Source organism: Crocodylus porosus, unplaced genomic scaffold (assembly GCF_001723895.1).
Source record: "Crocodylus porosus isolate Cpor-Errol unplaced genomic scaffold, CroPor_comp1, whole genome shotgun sequence".
NCBI lineage: Eukaryota > Metazoa > Chordata > Crocodylia > Crocodylidae > Crocodylus > Crocodylus porosus.
The window spans coordinates 210,215,902-210,236,094 of NW_017728886.1; the positions used below are offsets into that span (position 1 = coordinate 210,215,902).

The 20,193-nt window shown below is 45.9% G+C and overlaps 1 protein-coding gene across 1 annotated transcript in view; it reads left to right on the top strand.

The window, feature by feature from the left end:
• Positions 1–439: 439 nt before the first annotated feature.
• Positions 440–20,193, top strand: part of CUNH8orf46 (chromosome unknown C8orf46 homolog) — a 29,687-nt gene continuing 9,933 nt past the window's right edge. The window contains exons 1-3 of the mRNA XM_019548763.1: positions 440–960; positions 3,959–4,220; positions 10,192–10,247. Of these exons, the coding sequence (XP_019404308.1) occupies positions 4,154–4,220; positions 10,192–10,247 (123 nt within the window). The 5' untranslated portion in view covers positions 440–960; positions 3,959–4,153. The remainder of the gene's footprint in view (positions 961–3,958; positions 4,221–10,191; positions 10,248–20,193) is intronic.

Consider the following 20,193-nt stretch of genomic DNA (forward strand, 5'->3'; position numbering starts at 1 on the left):
TTTGCAGACCTGTTGTATTAGATCACCAGTGGCGATGCATAGAGGGTGCACAGGTGGAGCGCTGGTGCCCCCCTGAAAGCACCGGCCAGGGAGTGGGAGTGCCAGATAAAGCACCACGGCCACTTCTGGGAGCGCCATGGCCACTTACCAGTCAGCACAATCCGGTTGGTGATATATTGGAGGGATATATTCCCCCCCCCAGTCGGTGACTGGTTGCTGGGGGGGAGCATGTGCCCCCTGACTAAGGTGGCACCAGTCGCCCATGTAGATGACACAGACAGAATAACTTTTCCCCACAATCCTGAAATATCCTTCCAATCTATTGGATGTGACATGTTGTATTTTGCAGTTGATGTTTGGGATTATTTTTCTCTTTCCTCTCTGGTTTGCAGTGGGATGGTACCTGTACTGCTCTTTTAGAATTGCACACTTTCTACCCAATCCTACCTGGTTGTCTGTTGTAGACTGTTGCAAAACATTCCATTGCAGAATGCTTTTTACATTTCTAAAACTTCTTACTCAAGTTTGGGCAACATCTATACTGCAAATTTGCAGCCAGGCACAGATTAAAATCCTTGTTTTATAAAGGAAATAGAGATTTTTAAGGTGGAAGGTCGCCACTAAAATGCTGAGAGAAAGGTGAGAGTGTTCTACAGTACACTGGTATTCCTGTGGAATGATTGTTTGTTCCTGCCTCAGTTCACCTGTAGCTATTTCTTAATTATTTTTCCCTGTTGATTACATTTCTGCAGACAGAAGTTTAAACTGCTTTCTTCCAGCAAAAAGTCTGGCACTAATATTGCACCATTGCTCTGCAAAAAAATGTTTTAGAGGACATATACTAACAGTGTCACTCTGGTTTTATCCCACTTTACTTTTAAATGGTTAACGATGTCTGTCTTTGAGTTCACAGTCCTATTCCAGAAATACCTGTGGTTTAGCCTGATCACACTGCCAAAAGTAAACATAAAAAATAAGCTCAGGTGGCTCAGTAGGGATTAGATTTACCAGTTATGCAACGAGAGTACAGGAATCATAAGACTGACTTGGTAACATCCCCTATATATACAGACAAAGAACATCCTGGGCCAAATCCTGCATTTATTGAAGATGATGGAATATTTCCCATTGACTTCACATGGAGCAGAATCATGTCTAGTTTTCTCAGAGAGAAAAAAAAACATGTTTCCCAGAGCCAGCATAAAAAAATATGTATTTCTGCATGTGTATCTCTACCGGAATTTTTTGCTAAGTTCAAATCAGTTACAGCTAAGAAAACCATGGGACTGCCCTAATATCACATATAGTGCATAATTCTAAGAGAATAAGCCTGCACAGGTATTAAGAGCCTAATCTGGCCTGCAAAACCTTGATGCAGGACAAAGACAGAAATTGGTTTGACTCATAGGGCATATGTTTCTTGGTGTTTCTGATAGCACCTCTGAAAACATGCCCTGTCTATCTACTCCTGCTTGGCACCTATACCAGACTCAGAAATAAGGCAGGGAAGCTGCCCTGAGGGCAGTCATTATTCTTGACATCTCTGTCTCCAGAGTACTGATTCTTGTAGCACAGGGCTTCATTGCCTTATTTCTGTGTTTGGTGTACACGGATCTGCAGTGGATTGGTGATGCTGTGCTCACTCAGGAGCATGGCAGAAGCAGTAGAGCCTATCTGGTGTGAGTAAGGATGAAAAAACTGAGGCTTTGCCCCTTACTATCTCTTACTTTCTTTTTACCATAATGACAAAGATCTTTCCTAAGTTTCCAGTCATAGGTAACCAATAAGAAGAATGGTTTTAAATGTGATTTATCCTGATAACAATCACTATTCTTCATTTTAATATAAAAAGAAACCTGAATAACCTTTGGCTAAATTTGGTGGGTAGTAATATATGGAGTCATATGACATTCTTCCACCAACAGTTGTCAAATTTAATAACTTAAAGCACAGGCAGTTTCCCTGAGATTCCAAGACAACTCAGTAAAAGTTGGGAATAAAATCTATAAACTTGGACCCTATTCCTCTGCTTTTGAGACTACCTTTGGATTTTGTGTAAACCCTTCCCATAGTCAATCATTTTTTTTATGGGAGCAGAGGAAAATGAAGCAGAATACCAAGTAGAGTGAATTGTATCTGTTTGTAGAGATCCAGAACAAGGCCTATGGAACATTTGAATCTGATTTGTAAGTCAGAAGTGATGTGTAGGCCATGTCCTGGTTCTCTCTGCACAGTAGGATTTTTATCAGCATGTACAAAGTCTGTTTTAGGGATGCACTTTGAAAGCAATTTGCTCAAGATACAGTATCTAAAGTATTGTGCCAGTGGGTACCAGATAGTTTTTTGTTCTTATATTTAGCATTTCGTGTTTCTACATCCAATTCCTAGGGAAAAGAGCGCAGATGTCTTGATTATTGTTACAACAAAATAAAATGTAACTGTGATTAAATAATTACCAAGTATGTTTTCAAATTGGAAAAATATTTAATGACTAAGCCCTGGAAGCATCTCTTCTTCTAAGCCTCCTAATCTCTGAAGGTTAAAAAGGCTAAATTTGTTATAGCTTATCATTTTTGTCTACAGTTCAGTGTTGGCTTTATTATTTTTTATCCCTTTTAAAGCTTTAAATCCCTACTGCATAACCTCCTCTGCTCTATTCACTGCTGAATGGATGCTCCACAGATCTTTTTATTGGTGGGCAATGGATTTGGTGTGATTGCTTGACACAAGAACAATAGAAGGATAAACAATTCCATTTGGGGCCATGAAATTCCCCATCTGTTGAGTGTGTTCATGTTTGGCGAGCACCAGGCAGAGACAGATGAGTAAGCCAGCCGAGCCTGATGTTAATGACATCAGTCATACAAGCAGAACATGTGGCACAATAAATCAAAAACTAATTGAATTTTTGGTTGATTATATTGCCATCCCACTGACCATTTTAAACACTCCAGTGTTTCCTGTAACAATAGGTCCCGTAATACATTTGCTGACCTGAGACAGCAAGAAACTGCCCTTAGAGGTAACAAGTGATACCAGGTTCTCTGTTATCTGCTTATGAAACAGGGATGCCATTCATAAAGCTGAAATATTTCTTTGTTCAGGATTATAATTTGTTTGATATTGATTTTCTTTAAAATAAAAAAGATTTGCATTAAAATGACAGTGGCATTCCATATTTCTTTAGCACTTTTAAAGCTACAGAGCTTAATAATACTTGTTAACATTTCTGGTGGGGACTAGGTTTACTTTTGTGTAGATTACACACGTGTGCTGGTAATTAATGCCACTGAATGCTCAAGTCATAAGGGCAGTGCATAAGAGAGATCACTATTACATGACCCATTTGAGGTCTCTATCAGATCTACTTAAAGTGTTTCTAATATACCCAATGTTGTAGTGTCCAAACGAAAAGATTTTAAATAATGGCATCTAAATCAGCACTTGGGCATTTAATTTTTTAGAGGTGTTTGAAGTCCTATTGATTAGTATAAGAGCCACAGTTGCCCAGCAACTTTTGATAAAGATTAAAAAGCCTCAATACTTCAAACCATTTTAACATCTTTTCTGACAAAAAATTGTCTAGTTGTCAAATAATACGTACCTGTGTATGAAATTTAGCAGACATAGAAAGCTGAAGAGCAATATACTTTTCTTACTACATGTTTCAACTGTTGGCTATGGGAGAAGAGATTTTTCCATTTATTAAAACATAGAAGTATATTTAACATTAAACTTAGACACAAAAGAATGTCTAATAGCAGTTTTGTAAATAGCAGATCTCCTTGATAATTCACAAGCTGTGTCAAACAGACCCTTGCTACTTTCTTAGTCACTTTTATTTTAGAAGATTCTGCAAAATGTGTAGTAGCTGAGACTCATAAAATAAGATGTTGCTACTCTATAAGTCCCTTATAGAGACTTATGTAACAGCCAAGTTCAATCTTTCCAGTAACAGAAGTCATACAAAGACAGATGGGAGTAGAAAATTTTGCAATGAAGAATATGGAATGAGATGAGATCACAGCATCAGTCTGTCCTTTGTAGATCTGGACAATGATCACAGAGCCCGATTGGATTAGTGAAACCTATTTACCAGAAGTTCAGAGCAGTTGCATGAAGCTGATAGGCAGTCAGTCGAGAGAAGTGGAAAATGCATCAGATTTACAGCTGCAGCGATGAAAATTTAGAAGTTTTCACCACTGTGATTTCATCCAAATGTGAGTACATGAAAGCCAGAGTAGCAGGCAACATTTCTTTTTAGATAAGATGTTTGGCCACTAGAGAATTTTTTCAAATAACACACTCACTCCTCTGTTTGTTCTACCATACTGTGCTTGCAGTTCAGAGTTCTTTGGTCACTTTTGGAGTGATACATGCAGGTGCTTAGTGATACATGCAGGTGTTTAGGTATGGTAGCTTTGTGACATATTTTCACAGGAAAAATGGGAGTTCTTGATTTTGTGTTTATATACCTAGAAGATGATCACTGATCTGCCAAGGTACAACCAAGGTTCTTTGCTGTGAGACAGAAAATAAGATGCATTTAACTCTGTTGGATCATCAAAGGAGAATTTCGAAAACTATGTTGTGGGAATAAATATATGATTAACATTAATTACATTTGATGAAAGTAAAATATTGTATTTGATTGAACACATTACTTTAAACTCAGTGACTGCTTTTTCCAAAAGAAGTCATGCAAAAGCATGGAAAACTATGTGCAAGGGCAGATGTCATCTTTATTTCCAAGCTACAATAGTGAGTACTCAGCTGTTTTATTTTTCAGAGTATAAATGGAAGCACCAATGTGGACATCACTGTAAAGGTTTTCTTTTTAAATTCTGCAGACAACATGTAAGTGTCCTTTATCAAGAAAATTCAGAAGCATCTTTCTACTTGAATTCAAAATCCCCACAAAAATGTTGAGCTGTTCTCTCCAATTTCACTGTTGCAATTGTATCCCTGTGTAAGTAGGTCACTATGGTGTACTCCAAGATTCACTTTTGTTTCAATAGCTATTTAAATAGCTGCATGTTTTCTGGCACTATGATTTCACTTTCAATGCAGTTCCTTTCTGCAGCTCATGTAAGCTGCTCACTGCTTACCCTGGTAGATGACAGGCAATGATTTGACCCGTGTCACAAAATATGCAATATTTTTGTCATTACCCACATTTGTAAGGTGCCCAGTGTGTTGTATGTGGGCATCATTCAGATAATTAAAATAACACAGTACTTCCCTAACAGCATACTACCCTGCACTGCCCAGTAAGAGATTTGGTAAGCTCATGCTGGAGAGATATGTGGGCAACTTTTTTATTGGTAAACTTTTCTGTGCTCATCTCTCATTAAAGGTTTTGCTTGTAGGACATAAGTGAATTTAGTTATCATTTCTCTGTGAAATCCTGTTTACTTTGCCCCATTGGAAATGGTGGTAATAACAGCTTCAAAATGAGTCATATCTTATTTGTGGAAAATCATCTTAATTCTTTTTGATCGCTTTTTGTCTCACTCTTGCCTTATTCTTTCACAGCAAAAGATTGTAGTGATCCTTGCAAATTTCATTGTTCTTTTGAACATGATAAAACAGTTTAACTTAGTGCATATTATTTCAGTGATGTTGTACACCCTTGTCTGTACAATGTGTTGTGAACTCGGGCAGTTAAGCATTCTGTTGTATTTTACACCTATGTGTAACTTCTTTTGTTTACTTGGTGGTACATTCTCTGTGTGGTGAGTTAACCAAGACCACACATTTTAGCAAGGCAGGAATGTAGTCATTACTGCTTAATCACAGAAGTCAAGGGACTTAGAATCTTATGTAGCCTCTGTTACTGTCTTATGAAACATCACTCAGGCCAAATATTTTGGACTTTGAGTTCCATTCCCTCATAAAGGCACCTAGAAAGCTGCCTAATTTTCAGTGGCAGTAATAACACCTCTGAAAATCAGGTCATCTATGTAATCAACCTCTAAGCTACCTCCATGTAGGCACTGCAACACCTAAAATGCAGGCAGCTTGCCCTGGGACAGTCAGCCAACTTGACAAGGCTAGGCACCAAACTGTTCTCCAGGGTATTCTAGACCAGTGTGGTTCTCAGGCTTTTTTGTACCAGGACCCATTTGTAAACATCGACAGCCAGCCCCAAACCAGTGTCCCTCACTCCCAACCCACTGCCCCTAGTCCCCAGCCCCCTACTGTGTGGGTCAGGGTGGGGGCCAAGCAGCCCCTTGGCAGGCTGGAACACTGCCAGCCTGCAAGCCACAGTTTCCCTCCTTTTCTCCTTTAAAAAAGAATCCATTTTTAAAGTTTATTGATTGATTTTTAAAGTTTGTTCATGACCCTTTCATATATCCTTCTGACCCACTTTTAGGTTGCGACTCATGAAATGCTGTTCTAGATCTCTCAGCTGGGAGGTACCCAGAGCTAGGCAGCAGGAAGTGCTCAGCAGAGAGGTGTGTCTAAACTCCATGCTGCTAAGACTGTTTATGCATTTTAACTGTTAGAAAGCCCTTCATTAAAAACAGAAATAACTCCATCAGTGGGGAGTGGAACCTAGGTCTCCCTCTCCCATAAGGCTACCGTCAGCCCCCCTCTTGCCTGCTCTCCTTCTGGTACCATGGGTGCTACACTCCTTTTTGCCTAGTGACCCAGCTTCAAGAGAAAGCCTACAAGTACTATCGCTTTTAGGCCTCAGTACAAAAGATGGGTAGCGCAGCCCCTGCCAGTCACCCATATATTAAGGCATAACTTTGGCACATATGCCTAGGCAGGAGCTTTGGGCTGTGAATCCCAGTCTCAAAGAAGCACCTAGCCAGGACTACAGCTAAGGCTCAAACTGCTCGCTAAGTCTAGCAGAGGAGTGGGATTCTAGCTACACACTCAGCTTCCCATCATATAGCTCAGGGCATCCCCTGCTCAGCATGCTGTGTGTTGTACATGCCAGTCCTCATAGGTGGATCCAGGATTTAGACAAGGAGGGTATGGCAGCAGAGGTTGTTGCTGCTCAGAGCATAAATAGAGAGGGAGTCGAATGGGTCCTGGTACAAAAAAGCCTGAGAACCACACTGGTCTAGAATACCCTGGAGAATAGTTTGGTGCCTAGCCTTGCCAAGTTGGATGACTGTCCTAGGGCAAGCTGCCTACATTTTAGGTGTTGCAATGCACTGAGCACAGAAGGAAAGGGAGGGGCACTAAGAAGGGGATGACATTCTTATCTGTGTTAGGAACTTAATAAAAGTCCCTGGCTGCTGCTCCCATAGCATGGGCCAGACTCCACAGTGGACCTTGGGTCCAGGGACAGGTGGAATCAGAGCTCCCAAACTACACTGGGGAAAGGGGAGTGCCAGTGTGCCACTACTCCCACTCTGAATCCCTTCCTGCCAGTCCTAACCATCTAAGCCAGAGGTTGTCAACCGGGGGTACATGTACCCCTGGGGGTACTTGGAAAGGCCCTAGGGGGTACATGTGGGCAGGTGGGGACAGAGAGGCACAACCCACCACCCTGCACTGCCACCTCCCAGTAGCAAGGCTGGGGAGGTGAGGGCACCAGCACAGGCGCCGCTTGGGTGGTTGGATGCCAGTGGGGTGTGGGAGGGTGGGAAGTTTGCCGCCATCTACCACCCCATGCAGCTGCCACTCCACATCCGGCCACATGCCACTCCCTGCTCCACGTCTGGCCGTGCGCCAGCCCCCTCCCTCCCCACTCTGTGTCTAGCTGCCAGGGGTGCACTTATTAAAAAAGGTTGAAAATCCCTGATCTAGGTTAATTCATTTCATATACAAGGAACTTGGGTACCTAATATGGGTTTGTATATTCCTGTTAAGAGGAGATGAGTGAGTGGCCTTCATGCTATTTGATAATGCTATAGAGAAATCCAGAATCCAGCATTACGTGATTCATTCTTCATATTATACTGATGTTTGTTCCTACTTATGAACACTAATGTGGTGAGTCATCATTTCAGTTTGACCAGAGCTTCAGGCTGCCTGGTTCAGCTTTCTCCTTGCATTTACTCCAGCCCCACCTAAAAATCTGGAACCAGATTCAGATGTGATTTGGGCTGACTTGGACAGATTTTCTTTCATTATAATTAATTGAAAAGTCAAAAATTATTTCTCTGCAAAGTTTGACTTGATTCAAAATGGAGTATTTTGCTTAGACATCAATTGTTTTTAAAAAGGTTTTTTAAAAACACAAGAATAGAATTGGTGGGAATTTCTTGATAAAAACTAGTTGAAAGTGTCTTGTTTGAAACATTAAAACAAAATGCCTTGACTTGTCAAATATTTTTGACATAAACATTTCCAGTAATAATGAGACAAAGTCATGAGATTTTGTTGCCAAACATGCATTTTTTGATGGAAAAAACTTCACTCACCTGTAGCCACAGACCTCTTTCAACTGGATGGGCTTACTAACCACCCTTCCTTCTGACTAAACGAAAGAAGCAAGTAAGCTCCTTTCTGGACTGAGATAACTGAAACAATAAAAAACACTTCCCAAAGCACTGGCCAAGCAGGTCTGAATAAAAAATAATTTTGTGGGGGAAAAACAGAGGTCTTCCTAGAAACTGATGGAAAAAATGCATGGGTTGCAGCTCTGTGCATCTGTATGTGTCAGAGGCAGGAAGTGGGACAGGACAGTGAGAGGAGGACTGGTAGAATGGCCTTGAAAAGAAGCCGAGAGCATAGCTTCTATTGGATGGGGTGTTGGCTGGAAAGGTAGGTTTGGAATTGGGAACAGGGAAGTTCCTGTTATTGGTTGTTCCTACTTTGTTCGGGAAAATAAAACCCTGTGTCCATTCTTTATACATATATAGATAGGATTGTTTGAAAGGAGTATGTGACTCATATAATCAAGTCCTCCTAACAATTCACCTCTAGATTCCAAATAGAGATTAACCACTCAGGCCAAAAAGGCAACAATATTTATATCTTCTTAATTGAGTAACAAATCAGTATCTGCCGCTACAGCAGCTCCATCACCTGAATCTGAATCACCATGACTCAAGCCCATCTCTCATTTTCATTTAAAAAAAACAAACCAACCCTAAGATGTTGGGCCTGAAACAAAGTACATTACTCAACTGCATTTTAGGTGTATAATGAAACCAGCTGAGTTTGACCATAAATTTTTCACACAGTTGTAGTGAAGATACTGACAACTCGTTGACTTTACAATATGATGGCGAGAGCAATCAAAAAGTCTGGCAGAAATGTTTTTACCAGGCAACGTTGCATGCTTTTATTTCCTAATAAAAAAAGAGAGCAAACAGTTATGCCACATTCTGTGCAGTTGTCTTGAAGGCTGTCTTTCTATCAGTGGCATCTTGCTCTGCATAAAGTTATTGGAGGTTTTGAGAAAGACATCAAACCACTCTAAAATAACAAGCACTATCAGCTAAAACAGAAATTTTGCCCCTCTTCCTGTATTTCATGACAAAATGAATGTGTTCTGAAGTATGTTGCTGTTGAATTTGGCTTCTTTCTTCTTCATGGTGTGCACATACACTATTTTCAAGTGCATGCTTATATCACTCTCACAGCACCTCCAATGCCAGGCATTCCAAAATTATGAAACTGGCTTTAAAATAATGAAAGGGGCTTTTAAAACAATATAAAGATGTGGTTTCCTTTTATTTTGCCTTCTGGTTCCTGAACCTTTAAGGGGTACTGAGATATTAGACCTTTTCTCCTCAAACCTGAAGGCTAGAAATTCATATATTTTAAAGTGAAATGTTGGATTCCCATGTAATGACAGCATTGTGCAGGGCTTCAGGACAGTCACTGAATGCAACAAGACTGGTGATAAACCTATGAGAATTGGCAGCACTTATGCTCCTAATGTGCCAGCTACATTAGACAGAACACACTTCCAGGCTTGCCAGTGGTATGTTGGACCCACAGCTTTCTCGCAGGCTTTCAGTCGAACATGGAAGCTAAGCTGTCTCAGCTCTGCTGCAAAAAGGGTGAGGATCCAGCGTAGGCATTAAAATTAATTAATTAATAAGTGTTCACATTTTTATGATCTCAGGACATATTGCACCAAAGCAAAAATTGCCAGTTTCCATTGCAAGCCAACATAAGCATCCTAACAGACCATTTTAAATGTGCATCTGCACCTGAAGCTGTTGCTTCTGATGTCTGCTATAATTGCCCCTGATCATGTTTCTGTTTTCTTTGCAGCATGCAGTCCAGCCAGAAGGAAAGCCAAAGGCACACAACGCATTCTAGCAAAGAGCGTAAGAAAAACAGCAATGTTTTTTATTTATGCTGGCTTAGGTTGTCCTTGGAAATGCCATGGATAATAGGAAGCAGATCTTTTAAGGCTGGGACTTGGAAAGTGTATAGGGATGAAATGGTATCTGGAATTGGGAAAGAATTTCTGGAAAGTTGCAAGTGTTTGGCAAAAGGTTGTTTGAACTCTTCCAAATCATTGGTGCTTTATTTTTCCATTCACTATCATTCCAAATGAACATAATGCACTGCAATGAAATCAATTACTTCAGCACTTGTCAAAAAAAGATCTTCTGAAGCAATGTGCGGATCATTCACATGAATAAAAAAATAATAATCATGGCAGGCAGAGAGGCAGGTGGGGTAATCTGTCTGGAAGGCAGGCAAAGCAAACAAGATACATCACCACATGAATACCTAGTAGATACATGTATTAGAAATTGGTGCATTAAACTAATGTGCCAAGACAGACATCTAGACACTGACCTAGAGCAAATTGCTCCCAGTCAGCCTAGGCAAAAGGGGGCAAAGAGAGCTGCTCCAGCTCAGCAGGATGCTGCCTGCCAACCACATGGAGATCAGGACCTGTCTCAATCTTCACAGGGCAGGGACAACCCTCCCGGCTGCTAGGCAGCTGCCTCCCAGCCACATGGAGATCAGGACACATCCCAATCTCTACAGGGCAGAGAGACCCGTCCAGACTGCTAAGCTGCTCTCCCTCACCCCGCAGAGATCAGAACCACCTCCCATACCCCCTGCCAGCCCAGGACTGGCACCTGGGGGACCCTGGAGCTCCCCCTGGCTGCTGAAGAGGGACAAAGCAGGGCAGGAGCAGCCTGGGACTGAGTTGCTCCCATTGGTCATGTCTAGACATGCGTGGAAAAACTGTCACTGCAGCAGCACCAGGTGGCCCCCCAGGACCTCAGGTAAGGCTGCTGGGGCCAGCCCAGTGCTGGCCCCAGCCTTCCCTACCTCACCCAGAGTAACTTGCTGCGTGCCAAAGCACATGTAGCACAGGTGTTCCCTGAAGACAAATAGTTGTGTTGCAAGATGGTAGCACAACTTGTCCCCAGGAACCAAATGTCCACGCTCGTCTGGACCCACCCACGGGGAGCAAATTTGCTCCCTCCCAATGGGTGCACATTCATATGCGTGTCGGGGTGCAGTTTAATGTGCCTGAATTTTCAGTGCAGAAAATTCAAGCACATTAATTGCACATGTAGACACACCTGGGCTTTGCCTTCATAGCTCAATGCAATGTGAAGCAGTCATACCAGAGCTAACTGTCTCTGAGATGCCACAAACAGTGTAGGTACACTAACACTGCCCTCTGCTCAGATTTATATGCCCTGCTTCTCAGCCAGGGTAATTAGTCCAGATGAAGTGGCATGCACAAAAGCAGCTTCCATTACCTCAACTAGCTCACTTATATATCTTGCTCATGTGCTCCTGAACAGTACTGCCCTGCGTAGGATCAGCATATACTTGGTCTGTCCGTCACATACAACTACTTGAAAAAGGTTAGTCTTAAATGGAATGTGAATGCCAGAAGTGTCCAGTCTAGGAGAAATGTCAGACCTTTGTTGTTTGAAAGAGTAAAACAGTTCACAGATGTGCATTCCCACAATCCTTGGTCATAAGTAAAGTTGGCTGAAAAACAGAAATTGCACCCCAGAAGAAAATCTGAGGTTTGGAAAACTGATTTTTGTCCCCAAGTCAAGACAAGAGTCAAGTCTCAGAATTGTTCACAGAATAAAATACATGTATTTTGAACTTTTTAATTTCAATAAAATGTAATGTGATATAATAAATGGAAATCATAATGTACTAGTCAAAGTGATAATAAAAAACTGTAACCATATCAGAATGAAATATTTGATAATTTCCCAGCAAAACTGTTGATAAAATAAGGAATAAAATAATCTGTGTTCTGCAATCAGGGGAATAACCAGGGATTTCTAAAATAAATAACTGCACAATCAGACCTTTTAGCTGGTCTTTCCCTGTCTCAGTTTAATGGAGCTGAGTGCAGTTAATACATAATCATCCAAATACATTGCATGTGCTGGAAAATACCTGCCTTTAAGCAGGTTGCAATGGTCAATTTCTTCTCCTGTAAAACTTTAAAGACTGGTTATCTTGGTTTTCACTTGTGCATTTGCTAACTGTTAGCACTGTAGCTCTGCTGGGGATGTGACAAGGTCTGCTACTGTGATAATCAAAATGGATGCAAAAGTTTAATGCCAGACAAGGGCAAAAATAGCGAGCAGCCTGGAAACCTACCAAGTTTTTCCATAGCCCCAGCACTAGAGCATGCCACTGTAGTGCTAAGTGATTTATAGATATAGTTGATTAAATTTGTGAGGTTACCTCAGCCATTTCAAATGAACACTTTACAAGAGAGCAGGAAATAGACCAAGAAATCATCCACAGGCTAGATAATGTTAAGTCTAGTTTAAACCAGGGGTGGGCAAAATAGGGTTCGCAGGCTGGATCCAGCCCACCAACTGAATCTGTCTGGCCCACGGGGGGTCCCTTGGCCCTGCCCAGCCTAGGTGTGGGGTGCAGCCCAAGCTATGGCATGTGTGGCGGCGGTGGCTTGCTCCTGCCCTCGCACTCTGGTTGCTGCTGCCAGTGTCTTTGCCACCACAGCCAGACCAGGGCATGCTGCCTAGGCACCATGACCCATTAGGTCTGCACCCACTGCTGGGAGCACCAGACAGAGCAGGGAGCCAGGTGAGGTCTCCTTGGAGAGCAGCCCAGTGCCCCCATGGGCAGGGTGCACTCAGCCAAGTGGATGGGATGGGGCCATGGGCAGGCAGGGAGCAGCATCCAGGTGGGGCCAGGGCAGGGGCAGAGCCGGGATCTGCTCCCGACACATTGCTGTGACAGGTGCCATTTCCATGGAGGGGCCAGCCACTGCCCAAGGAACCAATGCCTGTCACAGGGACATGTCGGGAGCAGGTCATGACTCTGTCCTGGGCCTTGTGCTGTCACTGCCCTGTGATCCTGGCCCTGGCCCCAGCCCCAGCTCTACCTGCCCGTCCTGCTTCTGCACAACACTCCTGCCCATGGCCCCAGCCCATTTGCCCGCCCTGCCTGTAGGGGGGTTCCAGGCTGGTCTCCATGGAGACCTTGCCTGCCTGCTCCATCAAGTGTCCCTAGCAATGGGTATGGGGCAGATGGGCCAAGGTACCCACCAACCCACCTGCTCCATCCAGCAGTGGGTGCAGGGCAGCTGAAAACAAGTAGGATTAATTGGCATCTCACCTCCCTGGGTGGCTCAAACAGCTGTGATGGGGGGCTGAGGCCAGGTCAGCACCTGCCCCCACCCTACAGTTTTCAACAGCTCACCAAAACTCTTTAAGTGGCCCTTTAGCCCAAATAATTGTCCACCCCTGGTCTACAGATTCTTATCCCATTTACCCAGATTACCAGGTTAGTTTTGATAACCCCTATGTTCCTCATTGGGTTAACTGCTTTGCTTTTTCTCTTCATAGATTTCATAGATTTCATAGACATTAGGACTACATCAGAAGATCATCGAGTCCAGCCCCCTGCCCCAGGGGCAGGAAGTCACCTGGGGTCAAAGGATCCCAGCAAGATAAACGTCCAAATGTCTCTTAAAGGAGCCCAGAGTAGGTGCTTGCACCACCTCTGGAGGCCGTCTATTCCAGGCCCTGGGGGCTCAAACTGTAAAGAAGTTCTTCCTTATGACCAGCCTGAAATGGTGTTGGAGGAGTTTGGGACCGTTTGATCTTGTCATCCCTTGGGGCGCTCTGGTAAACAGACCTTCTCCCAGATCCTGATGTACACCCCTTATACACTTATAGGCAGCTGCCAGGTCCCCCCCGAGCCTGCATTTTTCGAAGCTGAAAAGTCCCATGGCTCTCAGCCTCTCATCATAAGGCCTGTTCTCCGGCCCTCTGATTATGTGGGTGGCTCTCCTCTGGACTCTCAAGCTTCTCCACATCCTTTTTAAATTGTGGAGCCCAGAATTGGATGCAGTACTCCAGCTGCACTGAGTACAGTGGGAGGATGACATCCTGGGATTTGCTTGAGAAGCATCTATGGATGCAAGCCAGAGATTTTCTTGTTTTACCAGCTGCGACATCGCATTGATGGCTCATATTCATCTTGTGGTCAATCATGACCCCCAAGTTCCTTTCAGCCATGGTGCTAGCAAGCCTAGCACTGCCGAGCCTATAAGAGTGCTGCGGGTTTTTCTTCCCAAGGTGAAGTATCTTGCATTTTTTGGTGTTGAACGGCATTAGGTTTTCATCCACCCATTTTCTGAGCCTGTCTAGGTCAGCCTGGATCACCATCCTGTCCTCAGGTGTGGACGCTTTACCCCAAAGCTTGGTGTTATCGGTGAACATGGCCAGTCCACTTCTGATACCAATGTCCACATCATTAATAAAGATGTTAAAGAGTATAGTCCCAAGGACAGAGCCTTGGGGGACACCACGATGATTTACTTCTATCGACTACCACTCTCCGGGTCCAACCTCAGAGCCAATTCCCCAGCCATCAGACTGTGATGTAGCCGAGGTCACAGTTGGCTAATTGTTCCATAAGATGATCATGGGACATCTGCTCAAAGGCTTTTTTAAAATCAAGATATATGATATCCATCTCTTCTCCCTTGTCCAGGCAATGTCACCTGGTCATAGAAGGAGATGAGATTGGTCAGGCAAGACCTACCTGCAACAAACCCGTGTTGGCTATCCCTCAGGATGTTGCCATCAGCCAGTTTGTCAAGAATGGTCTCTTTGATACTTTTTTCCAAGATCTTCCCTGGGACAGAGGTCAGGCTGATAGACCTGTAGTGTCCCTGATCTACTTTTCTCCCTTTCTTGAAGATAGGCCCCACATTGGCGTTCTTCCAATCTTCAGGCACTTCACCCGAGCACCACGAGTTCTCGAAGATCCGTGCCAGTGGCTGAGCTATGATGCTTGTCAGCTTCTTAAGTACCCTGGGGTGTAAATTGTCGGGGCCAGCTGACTTGAAGGTGTCCAGCCTCTTGTGGAAGAAATCAAACTTCACATTGTGGTTGAATCAGAACTGACAGAGCTAGCTTTTCTTTATTTAGGGCTATACTGTGATCACAGGGAGGATTTCATACAGCAAGGGGAATCACCCACTTGTCTGTTTCAAAGGAATCTTCCTCCTCTCTAAGTTTTCAAGCATTTTTATACTTAAGACAGATAAAGAGAGGAAAAAAAATACAACCTTGGAGAAACTAAAACAAGTTTACTTAATTGGACATCTGTGCACGGGGTAATAAGACATGCAGGATTTCTTATCTCAAAACATGCAACTGAAATAAGCAGTATCAGCACTTCTGGTCTCTGTCTGTTTTTCTAGTCAAGTAGGCCAGGAGCCCAACTAAATTTACTCCTACACTCTCAAGGTGTTCCTTCACATGGTCTACATTGATGAAGGGTAATTATTGTCCCTCACCCTGGCCATCCCGTACTGTACTGAGCAGGGCCATCCCTTGGGACTGGTGAAAAACCGACACAAAACACCTATTAAGCAGGTTGGCCTTTTCTTGTGTGTCAGTTGTCCCATATGGTTTAGCAGGGGTCCAATGTTACCCTTGCTTTTCCTCCAGCTCCCCACATATCTAAAAAGGGACTTTTTATTGTCTTTGATACATGTAGCCAGCTGGACTTCAGTCACAGCCTTGGCTTTCCTGGTTCACTCCCTACAGGTCCGGACCAGTGCCGAATACTCCTCCTTTGAGGTGGATCTAGTCTTTCATCCTTTATAGGTCTTTCTTTTTAGACATAGGAAGTCCACAAGTTCCCTGCAGAGCCAAGGGGGCTGCTGCACCTTTTTACTGCCCTTTCTCTAAGATGGAATAGACCTTGCTTGTGCTTTCAGGATCACTCCCTTGAGGAGCAGCCACCCATCCTGAGCTCCCGTTGTCTTCGAGTCGTGGTCCCTTAGGGCCTCTCCAGCAAGCCTTCTGAGCTTGTCAAAGTCAGCTTTCCTGAAGTCGAGGACTTCTGCATTGCTAACTGACTTGCCAGCTTTACAGTGGATAGTGAAGGTGATAAGCTCATTGTCACTGTCTCCCAGCTTCCCTTCGATCATTAGGTCACTGATTAGATCATCCCCCGTTGCCAATACTAGGTCAAGCAGCGCTTTGCCTCTTGTCAGTCCATAGACTTCTTGAGTCAGAGCTCGTCCACGCACACGAGGAGCCTTTGTGACCATTCAGATTTGGCCGAGTGCTCTTTCCCCAAGATGTCTAGGTAGTTGAAGTCTCCTATGACAACCATGCACTGGGAGCGTGCAGTGGCAGCCAGTTCCTTGGCAAATTCCTGGTCAAGCTCATCATCCTGATTAAAAGATCTGCAGTAGACTCCTCCCACTGTGTCCCCTGTGCCATGTTCACCATGGATTTTTACCCAAAGAGTCTCCAGTCCACCCTGGTGCCAATGTCAGCTTGCAGAGACGTGTAGATTTCCTTGACATAGAGAGCTACACCCCCGCCCCTTTTGTCTACATGATCTCTCCTGTACCAGGTATAGCCATCTATACCTGTAGCCCAGTCATAGGTGGAGTCCCACCAAGCCTCCATTATCCCTATGAGATCGTAGTCATTCTTGTTTAGTAGGAGGACCAGTTCCTCCTGTTTGTTCCCCAAGCTCCTGGCATTGGTGTATAGGCACATAAGTGTCTCATTGGAGGCCGTAGTCTTCCCTACACATTGTTCCAGGGCTGGGGTAGGGGTGGGTTCCCTTGAGTGCCTGCTGGATTTGCAAAAGTTGCCCAGTGGGTTTGCTGTGGCAGTAGTCCCCCCATTCCCTGGCGGGCTCAGTTTAAAGCCCGGTCGAGCAGGTCAGCCAGTCTGGCTGAGAAGAGCCTCCTCCCCAGTGCAGTAAGGTAGAGGCTGTCTCTACCCAGCAGATGACTGCCTCTTTCACCAAAGAGTGGACTGTGATCTTGGAAGCTGAAGCCTTCACAATGACACCAGTGCCTCCGTGACACAAAACTACCCTGATCCTCCTCTCCCTCCTCAGCCCATAGCCCGAAACTGGGAGGATAGAGGAAAACACCACCTGTGCTCCCAACCCCCTAAGCCCTGGTCCCGAAGCCCTATAGCCTCTCATGACCCGGCTAAGACTGCTCCAAGCTGTGTTATTTGTGCCCCTGTGAATAAGGAGTATATAGTAGTGATCGGTGGGCCAGATGAGCTTAGGGATCCTCTCAACTACATCCTAGATATGGGCTCCTGCGAAGCAGCAGACCTCCCAGGCTATAGGGTCGGGGCAGCAGATCATGCCCTCAGTCCCCCTCAAGAGGGCGTCTCCCACAACGACCACTCAATGTGTGGCCTTAGGGCAGGGGCGGGCAATTATTTTGGGCAGAGGGCCACTTACCAAGTTCTGGTAAGCTGTTGAGGGCTGCATGGGTAGCCCCACCCCTTGACAGGTGCCCTGCCCCTTGACAGGTGCCCTGCCCCCTGGTCACCATCTTGGGATCAATGTCACAATGTCTTGGGACCAATGTCCCAGAGCCAGCACCAGCGGAGCCCAGAGTAGGGCATAGGCTAGCAGGGGGCTGGGCTGCACGAAGAGGAAGAGGGGAGAGCTGACCTGGCTCCATAGAGCCCCTGCTGGCCAGGACCCTGTACCCCTGCTGCCCTGCTGGCACTGGCCCTGGGACATGGGTGTGGGCCCTGCTCCCGCACCCGCTTGCCCCCAGTGCCCCCAGTCCCATGGTACAGGTGGGAGCAGCATGTAGCCCCAACCCCCTGCTCACCAGCAGGTAACGAGCTGGTGCTGAGTGTGGGGGAAAACGGCCCCTCGCCTGTGCTCCCTGCTGCAGCCGCTCACAGCCTGCACAGGGCTGTCTTGAGCAGGCACAGGCAGCCCAATGCGGGCTGTGAGCGGCCGCAGCATGGGGCACTGGCTGTAGGTGAAGGGGCCACTTTTCCCCCCTGTGCTCAGCATCAGCTTGTAACCCACCCCGCTGCCAGCCTGGGCCCTGCGCTGGCTCCAGGCTCACCTGTTGTGGCTGTGCAAGGCAGCAGGAGCTGTGCCCCCCCCCCCACTTGCATGTTGGGGCTGGCACATGCAGCAGGGCACAAGCAGACCGTGGCCCTTTGAGACCAGCCTGGGCCCTGCGCTGGCTCCAGGCTCACCTGTTGTGGCTGTGCAAGGCAGCAGGAGCTGTGCCCCCCCCCCACTTGCCATGTTGGGCAGTGTTTGCTGCTGCTGCTGCCCACCCGGAGCTCACAATCTGGGCAGCCCAGAAGCAGCAGTGGCAAACACTGCCTGGTGTGGCAAGTGGGGAGATTGCAGCTGCTGCCATTGCAGCGCAGCCTGGACGGGTGAACCCGGAGCCAGCATGGGTCCCAGGCTGGCAGCGGGGGCAGGTTACAAGCTGGTGCTGAGCACAGGGTGGGAAAGTGGCTCCTCATCTGCCCCATGGCCAGCACCCTGCACTGCAGCCACTCACAGCCCACATGGGCTTGCCTGTGCCTGCTCAAGACATCCCCACATGGGCTGCAAACAGCTATATCAGAGAGCTCCAGGCACGGGGGTGTGGGGAGGGTCTGCTTTTCCCCTGCGCTCTGCACCAGTTCCTTCGTCCCCCTCCCCCCCCGCACCTGAGTTTCCGGCTGGGGTGACGGGGCAGGTGGGCCCTGCTGTTGCAGGAGCTCTCCAGGGCTTCTCCTGGGTCCTGTTGCCCTTAGTTCCTGTCATCTTTGACAGGAACCAAAGACAGATAAATTTTAATTTTCTAAATTTTTTTAGGGACTCTGCAGGCCAGATAGAATGGCCTCACGGGCCTCTGCAGGCCGGAGCCACAAGAGGTTCATACCTGTTGCAAAGCTTCAGAGGGGAGGGGATCCTGGTGCAGCGGGCCTTGGGATCGTTGACCCCTGGCTGGACAGTATGGGAGATCCTGGAGTCCTCCCTTGTCCTGGAAGGTGACCCTCAGCCTCCAGGGGTGAAAGGCCTGGCAGTAGGAGTTTATCTCCTGCTTGCCATCCCTGATGGCACATAGTCTCTGGACTGCAGCCTGGAGCTCCTCTATTTGGCACCCCAGAGACTCCAAAGTGAGGCTGACCTCGCAAGGGGAGGTGGCCATGTACCCAGTCCCATGTGCCTGGAAACATGCCAGGCAGCCCCCGCAGCCAAGAGCCAGAGGCTCCATCTGCATGGAGCCCAGAACCATGGGTTCCATCTGGGTGGAGACCTCAGAAGTGCCTCAGACTTCAAGGGGACCCTCAGGGTGTGGTATGTGGCCATCCACATTGTGCTGCTGGTAGTCTGGCTACTGCTGTGACTACCTACCCTGAGGCTCACTGGCAGGGCCTTGGGCCCACCCACACAACCTCCTGCGCGAACTCCTGCACTAACTTGCATGCTGGGCCCACACTGCCTCTCTTAGCAGGGCTGCCTCCTTTCTCCTCCGCATTCCCTGCCCTTTGTATTCCAGTCACTGGTTTCACTTAAGCAACTCAGCTTCCTGTAGTCCCTTCACAGCTTCTGATTTATTTACAAAAATGTATGCTATACACTTCTGATTTAGTTAGTGCAAATCTATTCTGCCTACTACCTTTTCTCCATACCAGCATCCTCAAGTTCTGGCACAAGTTCTTTGCCATGCATCATGGCGTGAAACACTTGCAAGAAGAGGAGGGCCCTGCAAATTAACAGATCTGGCTCTGGCGGAGCAAGGAGCAAAGCAAAAACAAGAGCTAAGGGACTTTTAGAGAAGGCTCTGCCAATCAGTCTTGTTCTGCTCACAATGCAGAAGGTGAAGACTAAGGACCTTGCTGTTTTCAGTCTGGTCATGTGTAATGTAGGGTTATCATATGTCTGGGTTTTCCTGGACATGTCCTCTTTTGGAGGCCTCAGATCTCTGTCTGTCCATCCAGTTTTTTTTAATAAGAATCTAGGTTTTGCTCTGCTCTGCCCTGCTCT